Here is a 13,592-nt window from a genome sequence, read left to right on the forward strand (position 1 = left end):
ATTTTTAAGTAGTTCAGTGGCATTAAGTACATTTACATTGTTGTGTAACCATCCTCACCATCCATCTCCAGAACTTTACCTGCAAAACTGAAACTCTACCCATTAAATAATAACTTCCCACTTCCCTTTCCCCTTAGTCCTGCAACCACTATTCTACTTTCTGTATGAATTTGACTAGATATTTCATATAAATTGAACCATATAGTATTTGTCATCTTGTGACTGCCTTATTTCACTTAGCATAATATCTTCAAGGTTCATCCACATTGTAGTGTATGTCAGAATTTCGTTCCTTTTAAAGGCCAAATAATATTCCATTTATGTATAATATATACCATATTTTCTTTATCCATTCATCCAACAATGGACACTTGGGTTGCTTCCACCTTTTGGTTGCTGTGAATGATGCTGCTAATAAATATGGGTGTACAAGTATGTTTGTATCCCTGCTTTTAAAAAAAAAAAAAAAAAAGTTGTGATCTCTTTTTGAAGATCACAACTTTTTGAAGGGAGATTTTGAAATGAAACTTATTTTGAAAATACACACATCTTCTTCATTAGCTTAAGGACTAAAAACTTATTTCAGTTGAAAGTCACCCAAAGGAGAACGCAAAGATCAATGGTACTGTTCGCTGTAAAGAAACACAAAAGACATAAAAGTATCCATTGCAAATTTATTATGCATTAGGAAGCTTAACTTAAAAACCAACAGCATAGTAAAAAGGTATGTTATCTTTGTTCGCAGCAGAACAGGTTTCAAAATATATTTTCTTTTAAATGTATTCAGTCAGTACACAATCCTTTATAAAAGTTGTATATATTTTTTTCTGTCAATACCTTCATTACATTTATAAATACAAGATTTACATAGCACCCCATCAAAAAAAATTAAAACTCCTTATGAATATCTACATATATTTCATACCTATAAAACTTTCAAAGGAGTGCTGTGTTAAAGATGGGCCCTAGTTAATGGTCCACCTACTGGTGCAGGAAAACACATATAATCTAAAGTTTTCTTTGTCCATAAAACATCTCGAAAAATTAGCAAGACACTTATTTTGAAACTGAGCTTCTTAAACCATCGTATTTTAGAAAGGAATTTACTGTGCATATTCCCATGAGATTCAAGTGGCAGATACATAGATGAAAATAAAGACTGACTGAAAACAAATGCCTACATAGAGCAGTTAAGGCAGGGGTGTGATGAATGAAAAACACTGAAAAGTAAGACACAGGAGATGTAGGTGGGAGCAAATATAGTAAGAATGCATTACACGAGTCTAAACTTGGATATAAACTCCACTGGTATCCAGTTACTAACTCTCATTCTCACCTAGGAATGTTTACATTGTTGAAAACTTTCTTACAAGCACCCTCCAATTTCTATGTTGCCAGAATGGCTGATGTATGTTTTTCTTCTGTAAAAATCACCTTGGATCTAACCAAAACATTAGGCCCAGGAATCTGAATTGCTAGTTCTTCATGATTTAAATTTATTTAAAAAATTTCCTTCATCTGGTAAAGGTTATCACTAATCAATATTATTACTGTCCAGATGTGTATATGCTGAATTTCATTCTAGCCAAGAATAGGAAGTAGAGATAAGGAAAGGAGAGTAAGACTAGTTATTTGCTTGACCTTTGAACAAAGGCAATAGATCCCCGATACTGAGCAGCCACTCATAAACACCTATGGGCTAAACGGGCACAGTTCAGAGAAACAGGAGGGAAGAAAATATGGGATTCTTTATCTCAAATTTTGCCAGAGAAGGCAGTTGTACTATAATCCTGCACCTTCTACTGAAAAGGACATGGTCACTCTTACTCTGGAGTTATTAAAGGAAAGTCATCCTTTCTACCAGAGATGACTTTTTCTGAGTTTCGAAGTGTGGACTCCAGATAACTTTGAGAGTTGCATATTATTTGCAGAAAAGTATTTCAAACCTTAACTTGTTCTAACATATAAACAGAAAGAAAGAGAATGGTAGAAAAGGAACAGGAGGAGGAAGGGGCGGGAGACGAGGGATGGAGGTGGTTACTTCTCAAACTCAGCCCTGAAGCATGCCACTAGTATCTCTCCTCCAGCACCATGAAGTCTCCAGTGTGGTGTGGCTCCTCCATGGCTCTCAGAGATGGAGTCTACAGAATTCTAGTTTCTGCAGTTTATAGTTCAGTGCACTGATTCCCAGGCTCCTCGAAGGAAGAGAGCTCCCAGATGCTGCTGTCCTGCAGTAGTGGCTCAATGTCTTCATCACTGCCTCGTTCTATTGTGTTGGTCAGGCTGCCGCTGATGCTGTTGTTATGTTTTTTAATTCCACTGCCTTTACTGTATTCAGGGATGAATAAGGCAACCAGAAAAGACATAAGAACTATACATGCCCCAAATAAAAACGGTGGGCCTGGGATGACAGCTCCCTGATGGGTGTGGGAAACAAATGAAGAATCTGGTTAGTCTTTCCAATCAAAATTAGTCCTGGACGACCCCAAAAAAGCACACCACTGAGAAGTGAGTTATTTTCTCATAAGCAAATGTTCATTAAGTGTCATAGCAAATTCTAACAGAGCCTGGTGTCTGGAATATGATGGAGGGCAACTAATCACTGCTTTGTGCACCACTTTCCAACAGCTTAACCAAACTTTCCAACAGGTTAACCAAACATGTAAACAACAGTTATTTATCTCTAATCCTGCCCTGTGACCTGAGATCATTAACTATGTACATGAACAGTAATTCCAATTTTGTATAGAAATCTATATTAAATATAGCTTGGAAGGAGGGAAGTAATAGCAAATAAATAGTAGAAAAAGCACTCTAGCTCAAATTCTAGCTGGAATTTTAGGTCATTTCATCTTTTATTTGGCCTGAGCTTCACCAGAGGACAGCATTCTGATCAGAGTAATTATATAGGTGAAAACAGAATCTGAACAAAGTTAAGACAAATCTTTTATATAAGATATTAAATCACTGAAATGATCCCTCCCTAGTCCCAGGAAGCAATGAACATAGCACTTACTACTGTCAAATACAATAGTATTATAAAAATAAGAACACTTTCCAAATTTAAGGTCAGAAGATTTTGCTATAATCAGACACAACTGCTATTGTAAACCTAGACTTATTACCAAATTACCTGCAGGGCAGCATTGTTAGAATTCAATTCCAGTTCCAACTCAGTCAGTTCCACGTGGAACATGTAGAATATGAAGCCATACAGGGCTGGCCCCAGGCCATTACACAGTCCTCTTATTCCAGTTATGATACCTTGGGCAACTCCTAAGTCAGAAAAAAGAGAAGGGAGCCAGTCTTCTCAGATAAGCATCTCAAGACTGGAGACTTAACAGTACTTTCTTACTAATATGAAATACTGATTCTGCTGGACTGAGTAGTCTGGGCTGTGGAAAGGATATTTTAGGGACTTTACCCATCATATTTTCATTCATTGCACAAATGTTTCCTTGGTTTTCTATGTCCTTTTAATGTTGTCCTCACTCAATGTCCTAAGATCTATAGGGTATGAAATGACAGTGATGTTTCTAAAATCCTTTTGAGGCTGAATTCCCTAACAGCAGATCTTCCTATAATCAGGGAATAATAAAAAAGTTTTAATATTCTCCATTTATAGGCAATTTACACTTTTCTGTGGATTGAGATTTTCCTTTTCTACTCACTTAATGGCACTTTTACAATAAAAATCTGCCCTTTGCCTCTTGTATCCCTGCCCATGTGTGAGTCCACAGAGGTCCTGATGCTGTGTGCTCCCAGCACCTTCAGACAGATTCTGTTCCTCACAGTGACCTCCATATTCCAGGTCCATCTCCCTGTACACCTCTACTGAAAAATCCAAGTGCTAATTTCTAGATATCTCTGGTATCTAATGTGGCAGGTCAAAAATTAGCTTGAATCATGAGATGAATATTTCTGTAAATCAAAAATGGTCAAATATAATTCACCCTAATACAGTGTGTTCTAATAAGTTTATATGCTGACATTTAGAAACATCTGTATTAATACATGTAAGCATAAAAAAAGCCAAAGAAAATTCATGCCCTGAGAGATAGGATAGTGTCTCTTAGATGCCAAGGCAATGCCCATCCTTCACAGATAGCTCATGCCTTTACTTTAAGCACAACACCTCCCCAAGGATGCAGTCAGCTAAGTTAACATAACCAGGGTAACACACAGAATTTGTGGTCTTCAAATGATACTGCTATGTTTAAAATAGATAACCAACAAGGACCTACTGTTAAAAAAAAAAAAAAACATTAAAAAAAAGTAGATATGAATAAGATGGCTAATTTCTGATGCGGAAAAATAGTTCCAATGAATAAACTAGCTTTTCCAATCTAGTTTTTAATTGAAACTTTAGAAATATCTCTAAGGCATTAAAATTTTTTTCTTCTAAAATTCACTACTTCCTGACTACAGTCAGGTAAGCCATTAAGTGATGGTGAAAGAAAAGGACTAATTTTGGCAGTAGGAACTGCTTGATAGGGAAGCCAGAGGCACAAGAAGGATGAAGAGTCTAGACAGAGTGCTACTCTACACAGTCATCTTAATTTTGTCTCTCACTCTGCATCCAATTATCAAGAACTACTCAGATTTATTTTTCTTTGTCCACTCAAAGAATCATTTCCTAAATTGAGTAATGGACTTTGAGTGATTCCAAATTAAAGAAATTTCAGTGATTAAATAAAGACCTCATTGTTTTACTAACTAGTCTGTTAAAATATGATTAAAGTCTAGTAAATTCTAACAGTGACAAATAAAAGAGGAGTCAAAACTGAAAAGAGAAAATGGATAACTATCTTAGTATTCTGACCTGCTGAGTCCAGATTTCAAAAATATGATCAAAGATCAAAGTAGGAAGGAAAACAGAATTTTCCTATTTGCCAAAGTAAATAGGTATGATTGTTGAGCAGGACCACATGGCTGTAACCTCTTGCTTTGTTAATGTGAAGAGAGAGTCAGAGTTGCTCATGCTTATGGCAGGTACGTCTCCGTTGAAGGAGGAAAACAGTGACCTCACCTTGCTGATCTGACTCTGCATTCCGAGAGACGAGGGCACTGACTGCTGGAAATGTGATGCTGGACATGGCGGCCACGGTCCCTGCTGCCCACATCATCCTGCAATGACAGGACAGGCTGCGGTCAGGGAGCAGGCCAGCCCCAATGAGCTTGCTGTTCAGAGTACAATCAATGGCAAAAGCACTAAATGCTTTCTGTTTTCTTGTGTTAAGTTGCATTTATTTTTTTCCTCTTTAAAAATGGATTTTTTTTTTTAACCTAGAAGGTTATGCATCTGTTTATACTGATCACTTCACGGGCTGGGAAAGTTTCATTTCTTTATTTTACCTCTGTCAAATCTGTTCTTCTTCCTAGTTTCCCTATTACCGTATTTAGATGCAAGCTCAATGAAATGCAGAAGGATTTCTTGTTCCTATAAATACCACATTTTCACTACCAATTTTCCACTTTTTTCTTTGTACTTCTCAAAGGCTCACCTCCATACTGTCTTTGAGCTGCTCAGTTTTCTACCCCTCAATAAAGTGTTGTGTGTCACCTACAGAAAAAGTTGGTGGCACATAACACTTCAGAGACCTGAAGTTCAGGATGACATCCTGCAGACTTCCAAGTGTGCTTCCTTTAGACCTTTGTTTTTTTCTCAATGAAAGGGACCTACATGTGTGTCAGTATTAGGCGTTGAGTGTGAGCAAAGTGAGGCCCCAACTGGGCTTAAAACCTGCTTGGCCAGACTCTCTGGGGGATGACATGCACGTCCTTACTTAAAAGGAAAAACCCTTTAGGTTGACAGAATCTTTCTAAGGTAGCATGAGTTTGACTGAATCAGCTACTGAATCAAAGTTCATGGGATGAAATTAAGATTTCCAAGAACAAAAAGAATCAACCACTGACCACCTAAAGCATTTCGAGTTCTTCTAAATTGTGTCATCCATTTATGACTGCAAAATGGGGACCAATTCAAATATCTAAAACGGAGATATGGACTCTAGTATTTGGTAGCCAGGCACATAGGGAAACTTGCCACACAACAAAATAGCACTCAAAATTCTTTTTATTTCTTCTTATTCCACAGGGCTTAATTTGACCTTCCTTCCTCTTAATGGGAATCTAATACATTAGGAGTAATAACTGATCAGGATATACAAGATTCTGGAGGAGATCTCAGTGTTCATCTAACTCATATGCTTTGTATTATAAAGGTTATGTCACTGTCCAAAGTCACTCAGCTAATGATAGTAATAAATCCCACCATAATCAGTCATTTTTCCTTGTCTTCTTGTTTTGTTTTTGCCTATAATGTGTTGTCTCCAAAAACTGACAAATGTGTTTAAAAATTAGGCATAAAACTTTTTTTTGGAGGGTCGGAGGAAGTAACAACTCACTGAAAGCCTGCTGAGGTGAAGGCAATCTATACAAATAATCCTAAATTACCAGCTCTACCCTTTCCCAAATTAAGTCTAAACAGTTTTTGAAATGTTGAATACACTATGCCAGTAAAATAACTCCTGCTTCCTTCACATCACACTCAACTAATTCGAGCTCCTCTAAAAGATACATCTGTCTATTAGTTCATAAGAATCTATGGGAGAGGCTTACCATGCCTGAGATCCAAAACCGTACCAGGCTAACTGGAACATCTGAAAACCCAAACCAAGGAGAACGGTGTTCTTATTCCCCAATGACCTCATCAAGATGGTAAGAAAGACCGTCTGCAAAGCAAAGGGGATAATCCTGAGTAATCATATGAATACAAGCACAAGATCTGATGCAAGTTCTGTGGGGAAGCCCATTAATGGTGACCAAGAATCTCAAAATAGCAGACCACCTGACCTAAGACCTTGGAGGCCATGCAGTACTGATGTAGCTCAAAAGGGGTGAAACTTCGGGGCCTTCCCAGACTAACCTGGGCTCAGGGCCTTCGGCCTCCTCCCCAGAAACCTGTTTATCTGGTGCTTATCACTTCCCAAAAGGTCATCACAGCTGTTCAACAGTTACTGTGATTGAGAAGAAAATGCCTCTGTCTCTTTGGAGAAATGCCAATAATTTAACTACCAGTGAATAGCAAACCCCTGATGAACATTTACAGAGTATGTGGGATTTTGGTGGGGGTTAACAGTTTCACAAAGTTGGACTGATACAAATGTGATTTTAACAAATATATACTCTACTAAAAACTTAGGTGATATAGCCTGAAAAGGCATAGGATAAAAGGTGAATCTGGGCTAACTGACTAACCAGAGTTAATATAAAAAACAAGCCAAAACCATAAGCAACTTGAAAGTTTAACATAATTTACATTTGCTGATACAGTTAAAAAAAATAAAAGGCCCTTGGTTTGATGCATTCCTATAAGCCTTGTCAATTCTAATATTTGGGCAAAGCAGTTTTGCAGGCTTCTCATTTCTCTTTGAAAGAGTTATCACAGAAGAATGCTCCACCTGGCCTACCATGCTTTAAAGCAGCATATAGCGGTTCCAGGAAAATAGCCTCATAATAGTCCCATATGATATAGTGAATGCACCTAAGCATATCAATGAATTAATTTAAAGCACATATGCCCTGCCTTTTGTGGTCCTATAATAGATGGGGAAACGTTTAATAAATACTCTTTACTCATTACATATATCCTAACATACTGACTTACCACCATTTCTTCAGTCCTGGGGATAGCAAGGATTGTAATAGTTACAAAATTTCATTTCTGCTTTTCACCTTCATTACTTTTCAATATTAAAATAACATTGAAACATTTTTCTGGTTAATTTTGCAATACTGGAGTTAGATTGTGGCTGGTGGTTGTAAAAGCAAATTTTTATTTGCTGAATTGATCCATTAGAGGTAACAACACATGCTCTACAAAGTATTGAAAAGTTGTGTTAAATTCCTCCTAAATCATAACCTTAAGATTCTATTAAAAATGGAATAACTCTATGGTCTGTATCCATTGTCAGTTTACTGGGTTTGATATTGTACCACAGGACACAAGATGTTACCATGGCAGAGGAGGAGGGGAACTGAGGTAGTGATGCAGGAGATCTCCATGAATATTTCTTTGCAGCTTCCTATGAATCTACAGTTACTTCAGATTAAAAACACTAAAAAAAAAAAAAAGGATGGGTAAAATAACACTCACCTGAGCCACAATAGAAAGAATTCCTACCATAGCTATGAATGCTGCAATTTTAACAGATCCAAAACCTATGACCTGTGGAAATGAAAACACTTTGTAATACAGATATTATAAAAATAAGGAATGTTATGTTCCATTAAAGCCATAAAATAAAATAGTTGAGGAAAGTTCATAAAACCTTGACAATGGCAAATTAGGCAGTGCTCAAAGTTGAACCTATTTAACCAATAATTTATATCTAAATCTGTCATAAGAAATCATTATAAGTGGCACAACTTAATTTAACAAATATTAAATATTAAGATAATATTTTCTATTGTAGGCCTACCTATTTTTTTCATATCCATCCCCATCTGCAACCCACCAAGAGACAAACATAACATTATCAAGCGTTGGAGAGAACATGAAGAAAATGATTCGATTTTTGATGCTGCCAACACAGAGTATGCTCACTGGCAAAGTCAGTGGCTCTCAACTTTGGCTGCACATTAAAATCATGTGGGCAACAGAGAAGGGGAGAAGAGAAGAAGGGAGAGAGGAGAAATGAGATGCTGGAATCCACTTGAGACCAATTAAATCAGACTCTCTGGGCCCAGACACAGGTATGTTTTAAAAAGCTTCCATGGTGATTCTAATTCTAATAGGCAGCCAAAGTTAGCTGGTAATGATTTCTAAGCCTCTTAATCTGAACAGCAGCTCCGAAATGCCTACTAAAACTTTTAAGTTTTAAATATCAAGTTTTTATTTGCCCTATCTATTGAAACTTTATAAAATTCCAAAAAAGCTTTAAAAATTATTGTATACAATCTTCACATTTCATAAATGACCGTGTTGCTTCAAGTTACACAACTAGCTAATAAAAAGAGTTAGAGTTAGAACCTCTGGTTCCCAAACCAGTGCTGCTGACATTAATAATATCCTATTACTCTCTAATCAAATGCAATTTTTAAAAATTGGAATCTATTTCTCAGTCTAATTTGTAAATATATATATATTTTTAATTGAAGTATTGTTGATTTAAAATGCATCAGTTTCTGCTGTACAGCAAAGTGACTCAGTTATGCATAATATACATTCTCTTTTATATTCTTTTCCATTATGGTTTATCCCAGGACACTGAATATATAGTTCTTTGTGCTATACAGTAGGACCCTGTTGTCCATCCATTCTATATGTAATAGTTTGCATCTACTAACCCCAAACTCCCAGTCCATCCCTCCCCACACCCCCCGTAAATATACTTTTTAAAACAGCTTTATTGAGACAGAATTAAAATACCATACAATTCACCCATTACAAGTGTACAATTCAATGGTTTTAGTTTTATATTCACAGAGTTGGGAAATTATCACCATGATCAATTTTAAAAGCTCTCATCACTCCTCAAAGAAACATCGTACCCCATTAGGATTCCCATTCCCCCAGCCTACTCTACCACCTAGCCAGTAATCTACTTTCTATCTCTATGGATTTATTTATTCTGAGCATTTCATACAAATGGAATCATACTATATATGGTCTGGCTTCTTTCACTTATAATGTTTTCAAAGTTCACCCATGTTGTAGCGTGTATCAGTGCTTCATTGCTTTTTACTGCCAAATAATAACATTCCATTGTATAGATATTTCACATTTGTTGATCCATTTCATCAGTTAATAGGCATATGGGTTGTTTTTACTTTTTGGCTACTATGAATAATAATTTGTGTAAGAGTTTTTGTATAGGTATGTGTTTTCAATTCTCTTGGCTATATACCTAGAAATAGATTTGCTGGGAACTCTATGTTGAACACTTTGAAAAGGAGACATGTTTTTTCACTTTCTTCCTTGGACTTTCCCATTTTTCCTACATTATTTTCTATATTAAATGCAAATTTAATGTAATTTAATATATGCATATATAATTTTCTACATTAACCACACTATCTCACCACTCTTCCGTCCGAATCTCCAGCATCCACCCACCATAATGAGCAAAACCAAAAATAAAACTGCTTGAAAAACGTTTTACTTAAACGTGCCACCATATAAAATATTATAGTCTCATACTCTCAGGAAAACTATGAGAATGGAGAATTTAACAAATTTTATTTAAAAATATCTCTAAAAATAGAGGAATTTATCTTAGGAGGAGGCTTGCTCTGACAAAGTGAAGTAAACCATTAGCAGGAGGACTTCTAGTGAAATCAGTAAAAGACCAAGACAGGATTGCAATGGAAGGCAACTCAGGTCTTAGCAATCCCAGAGACCTAAAACAACAGTTGGAAAAGGGAACTTTTTTTTTTAATTGCTGTAAGTCAATTGCCTTTTGGGGAGGACAAAGTGTAATTTTTTTGTGTGCGGTACGCGGGCCTCTCACTGTTGTGGCCTGTCCCGTTGTGGAGCACAGGCTCCGAACACGCAGGCTCAGCGGCCATGGCTCACGGGCCCAGCTGCTCCGCGGCATGTGGGATCTTCCCAGACCGGGGCACGAACCCGCGTACCCTGCATCGGCAGGCGGACTCTCAACCACTGCGCCACCAGGGAAGCCCAAAGTGTAAATTTTTAAAGAGAAAAATCAGAAGGGAGAAAAGATTATTTTGGTTATTGTTTGTGAGCCACCTTGAAGTCTACAGTGGTGTTGAGCTATGGCCTACTACAGATGGCTAAGCAAGCTGGCTGTGATCAGACCCAGGGGTCAGGGCACTTCTGAAATAAACTTTACCTCTCTGTGAAATTTAATGGGTATTATTAAAGATTTAATAAATTCTGTTTCTACTAATTCTCTTTCTGTATAACTCTCAAAGAAATTTTTTCCACAGTAAACATTTTATTGTGTGTTTAAAATTATTGCACTAAAGGTCTCCTGACTACTAATTATATGTCAGCACCTACATTTATAACTAGAAGCAAGTTAACACATTTTTTTTCTCTACAGTGTTTTCCCACAAAACACCTCTAGCCAGATCCCAATCTCTGGTTTTCCTCATGTTCAAAAGCTACTAGGCACTCACTACTCACCTGCCTGAGATAGAGGAAAAAACTTGAATACTGTCCAGCCTCAGGAAGGTATGAAAGAAAAACGGTGATGCAGATTAGTAAGACAGTAGAATCTTTTCCAACTTTCTTCAGTGACTAGGAATAAGCAGAAACAGAAACATATTAAAAGCAAATAGATACTGATGTCACTGATATTCTGGGATATTGGCTGCACTGTTTTGATCTATTAAGGTGGATAACAAAAGTTGAATGGATTATAAAAGGAATTGAGCCTTAACATTAAATCTATCACCATCTCTTTAAGGAGGTTACAAGTCCTAATTTCAGAGGTATGTTTCAAATATTACAGCTTTCTCTCTTTGTTAACAATACTGGTTCACATCCTGAAACAGACCCTGAACGTCCTATGAACAGACCCTGAAAAAACATTGCTCCAGAACCTTTTAAGAAAATCTCCTCTCTCTCTTTCATTCATAATACAACTCCTTTAAAGCCATAAACAGTACAGTGTTTTCATTACACATAAATTTACTCTATTTTTTTAAATGTTAGCATTAAATTTGCCTTTAAAATTGGTAGACAAAAAAGTATGCTCCAGCCATGGGGTCAGTGACGACAAGATTCTCTGACCAGTAACAACTTTTTGAATGTTACAACCTTGTCCAAAATCCTATACTCCTCTCTACACAGGATGTTTGAGTAGACCAAAAGGTGCACCAAAAGTTGTCTACAGAGTGTAGAATTCTGCAGTGCATTCTAGGTGATCATAACTGTAACCTTCACATAATTAAAAGCAAAAGTAGCTAATGTCTATTGGGACCCTGCTATATACCAGACACTAGACTGGTTAATTTATATACATTCACTGCAATCCTCGTAACAGCCCTGAAAAGTAAGCCACAATAGTTCCACTTCACAGAGGAATTTCTCTGTGTAGCTTGACAAGGTGGGAGGTCTGACTGGCTCCACTCCTGGTTTCCTTTTCTCCACACCTACTTCTTGATATCTGACATTACAGCACAAACAGAATGAGCAGGGTCCCCAGGTCATATAATGAGGGAGCTTTTTAGAAAAGAATTTCTCATGAGTTAGTTTTTTTATATGTATTTTTCCTAAAAGGTAAACTTAAGGGAAAAATGCAAATATCAAATCTCTGGTTATATTTTTCCGCACATATTTTCTTCAAGAACAATTTCAAACCAGAGAAGGTGGGGAGAGAAGATTCTTCTTCTCAGTACTTTTTCTAGTTGTTAATGGGATTCCCCCATGACAAAAGAGAAAACAAACTCTACTCAATCTGCAAAAGACAAGTTCAAAGCCTCTGTTCAACGTGGGTGTATGTTAACAACTTAGATAATAACTACTTTAGTCGGTCCAAATGTATTTAACCTTTTTGAATTTAAGTGAATCGAAACAACCTCTTCAAATGGCCACTTTCATTTATTTTGTTAAAAGAAGGATGAAAACAACTATGCAAAAAGAAAAAAACCTTCCTTCCCAAGTCTTCATCAGGGATAAACTGGACATTTCTTGTCTCTTCCCACAGGATAACCACGTTTGACTTAAGAAGTAGCAATTCTATATATTCCTTGGTATACAGTCTACCTCATTCCCTTACTTGCAAATACATTTTTTCTATTTTTACTGGGAAAAAAAAAAATAGATCAACAACTGCTAGGATGCTTGAGGCTGCAGGAATGTTCTTTTATTTGCATGGCTTAGAAAGATATTTAGGAAAGTAAATGTTTTCATGTTTTTATTTACCGCAAAAGGGTCTGCTTGTTTCCAAGAAATCTGAGCTCCCCAGGAAAGAGGTCTCATTTTCTCTGGCAAAGATTCTGGAACAGCCAATAAGATGAAGCAGATGTCCAGAAGAGCCACCACTGTGGCCACCAGCACAACAAGGCTGTCTCCATAACTGGCGGACAGGTATGCTCCAATGGCTGGGCTGCTGACCAGACTGGCTGCAAATGTGGCTGAGACCTATGGAAAAAGCACACTCTCACCCAGGGTCCCATCTGCTGCAGGTGCACAGCTATATTCCTGTTCTCATCCAGGTTCCCACAGGTACATACCTAAAGTCATCCATCCCTGGCTTTAAAAAGACAAAAGGATTGTGCTGCACACAACTTTTAAGAATGAAAAAGAATGAAAGTAATTTTGTTTTAAGGACTTGTTCATAAGCTATTAACTAATTGGAGTTATTCTAGAAAGCTACAAGAATACAAAATAATGATTTGTTAGAAATAAAAATTGTAAAACCTTCCCCATAAATAAAATATACATGTTTTAATCTTCTTTATTTGGGGAATGGGGATGTAGAGAGAAAGGTATGAAAAAAATTTCTGCAGGGTTGATGATAAAATCTACAAATTACTCAGAGACTAGGCTTGATTTCATCTTCCAAAAACATGTACTGTTTCACCATTTCATTAGCACTGAGAGGGGGAAAAATCTC

General features: G+C 36.9%; 1 protein-coding gene across 4 annotated transcripts in view; it reads right to left on the minus strand.

The window, feature by feature from the left end:
- Positions 1-654: 654 nt before the first annotated feature.
- Positions 655-13,592, minus strand: part of MFSD14B (major facilitator superfamily domain containing 14B) — a 78,431-nt gene continuing 65,493 nt past the window's right edge. For all 4 annotated transcript variants that reach the window (XM_067744986.1, XM_067744988.1, XM_067744987.1 and 1 more), the window contains exons 6-12: positions 12,899-13,117; positions 11,156-11,269; positions 8,159-8,230; positions 6,622-6,734; positions 5,030-5,127; positions 3,134-3,276; positions 655-2,417 (exon numbers count right to left, since the gene is read on the minus strand). In XM_067744986.1, coding sequence (XP_067601087.1) covers positions 2,166-2,417; positions 3,134-3,276; positions 5,030-5,127; positions 6,622-6,734; positions 8,159-8,230; positions 11,156-11,269; positions 12,899-13,117 — 1,011 coding nt within the window. In that variant the 3' untranslated portion in view covers positions 655-2,165. The remainder of the gene's footprint in view (positions 2,418-3,133; positions 3,277-5,029; positions 5,128-6,621; positions 6,735-8,158; positions 8,231-11,155; positions 11,270-12,898; positions 13,118-13,592) is intronic.

This window comes from Pseudorca crassidens, chromosome 7 (assembly GCF_039906515.1).
Source record: "Pseudorca crassidens isolate mPseCra1 chromosome 7, mPseCra1.hap1, whole genome shotgun sequence".
Classification (NCBI taxonomy): Eukaryota; Metazoa; Chordata; class Mammalia; order Artiodactyla; family Delphinidae; genus Pseudorca; species Pseudorca crassidens.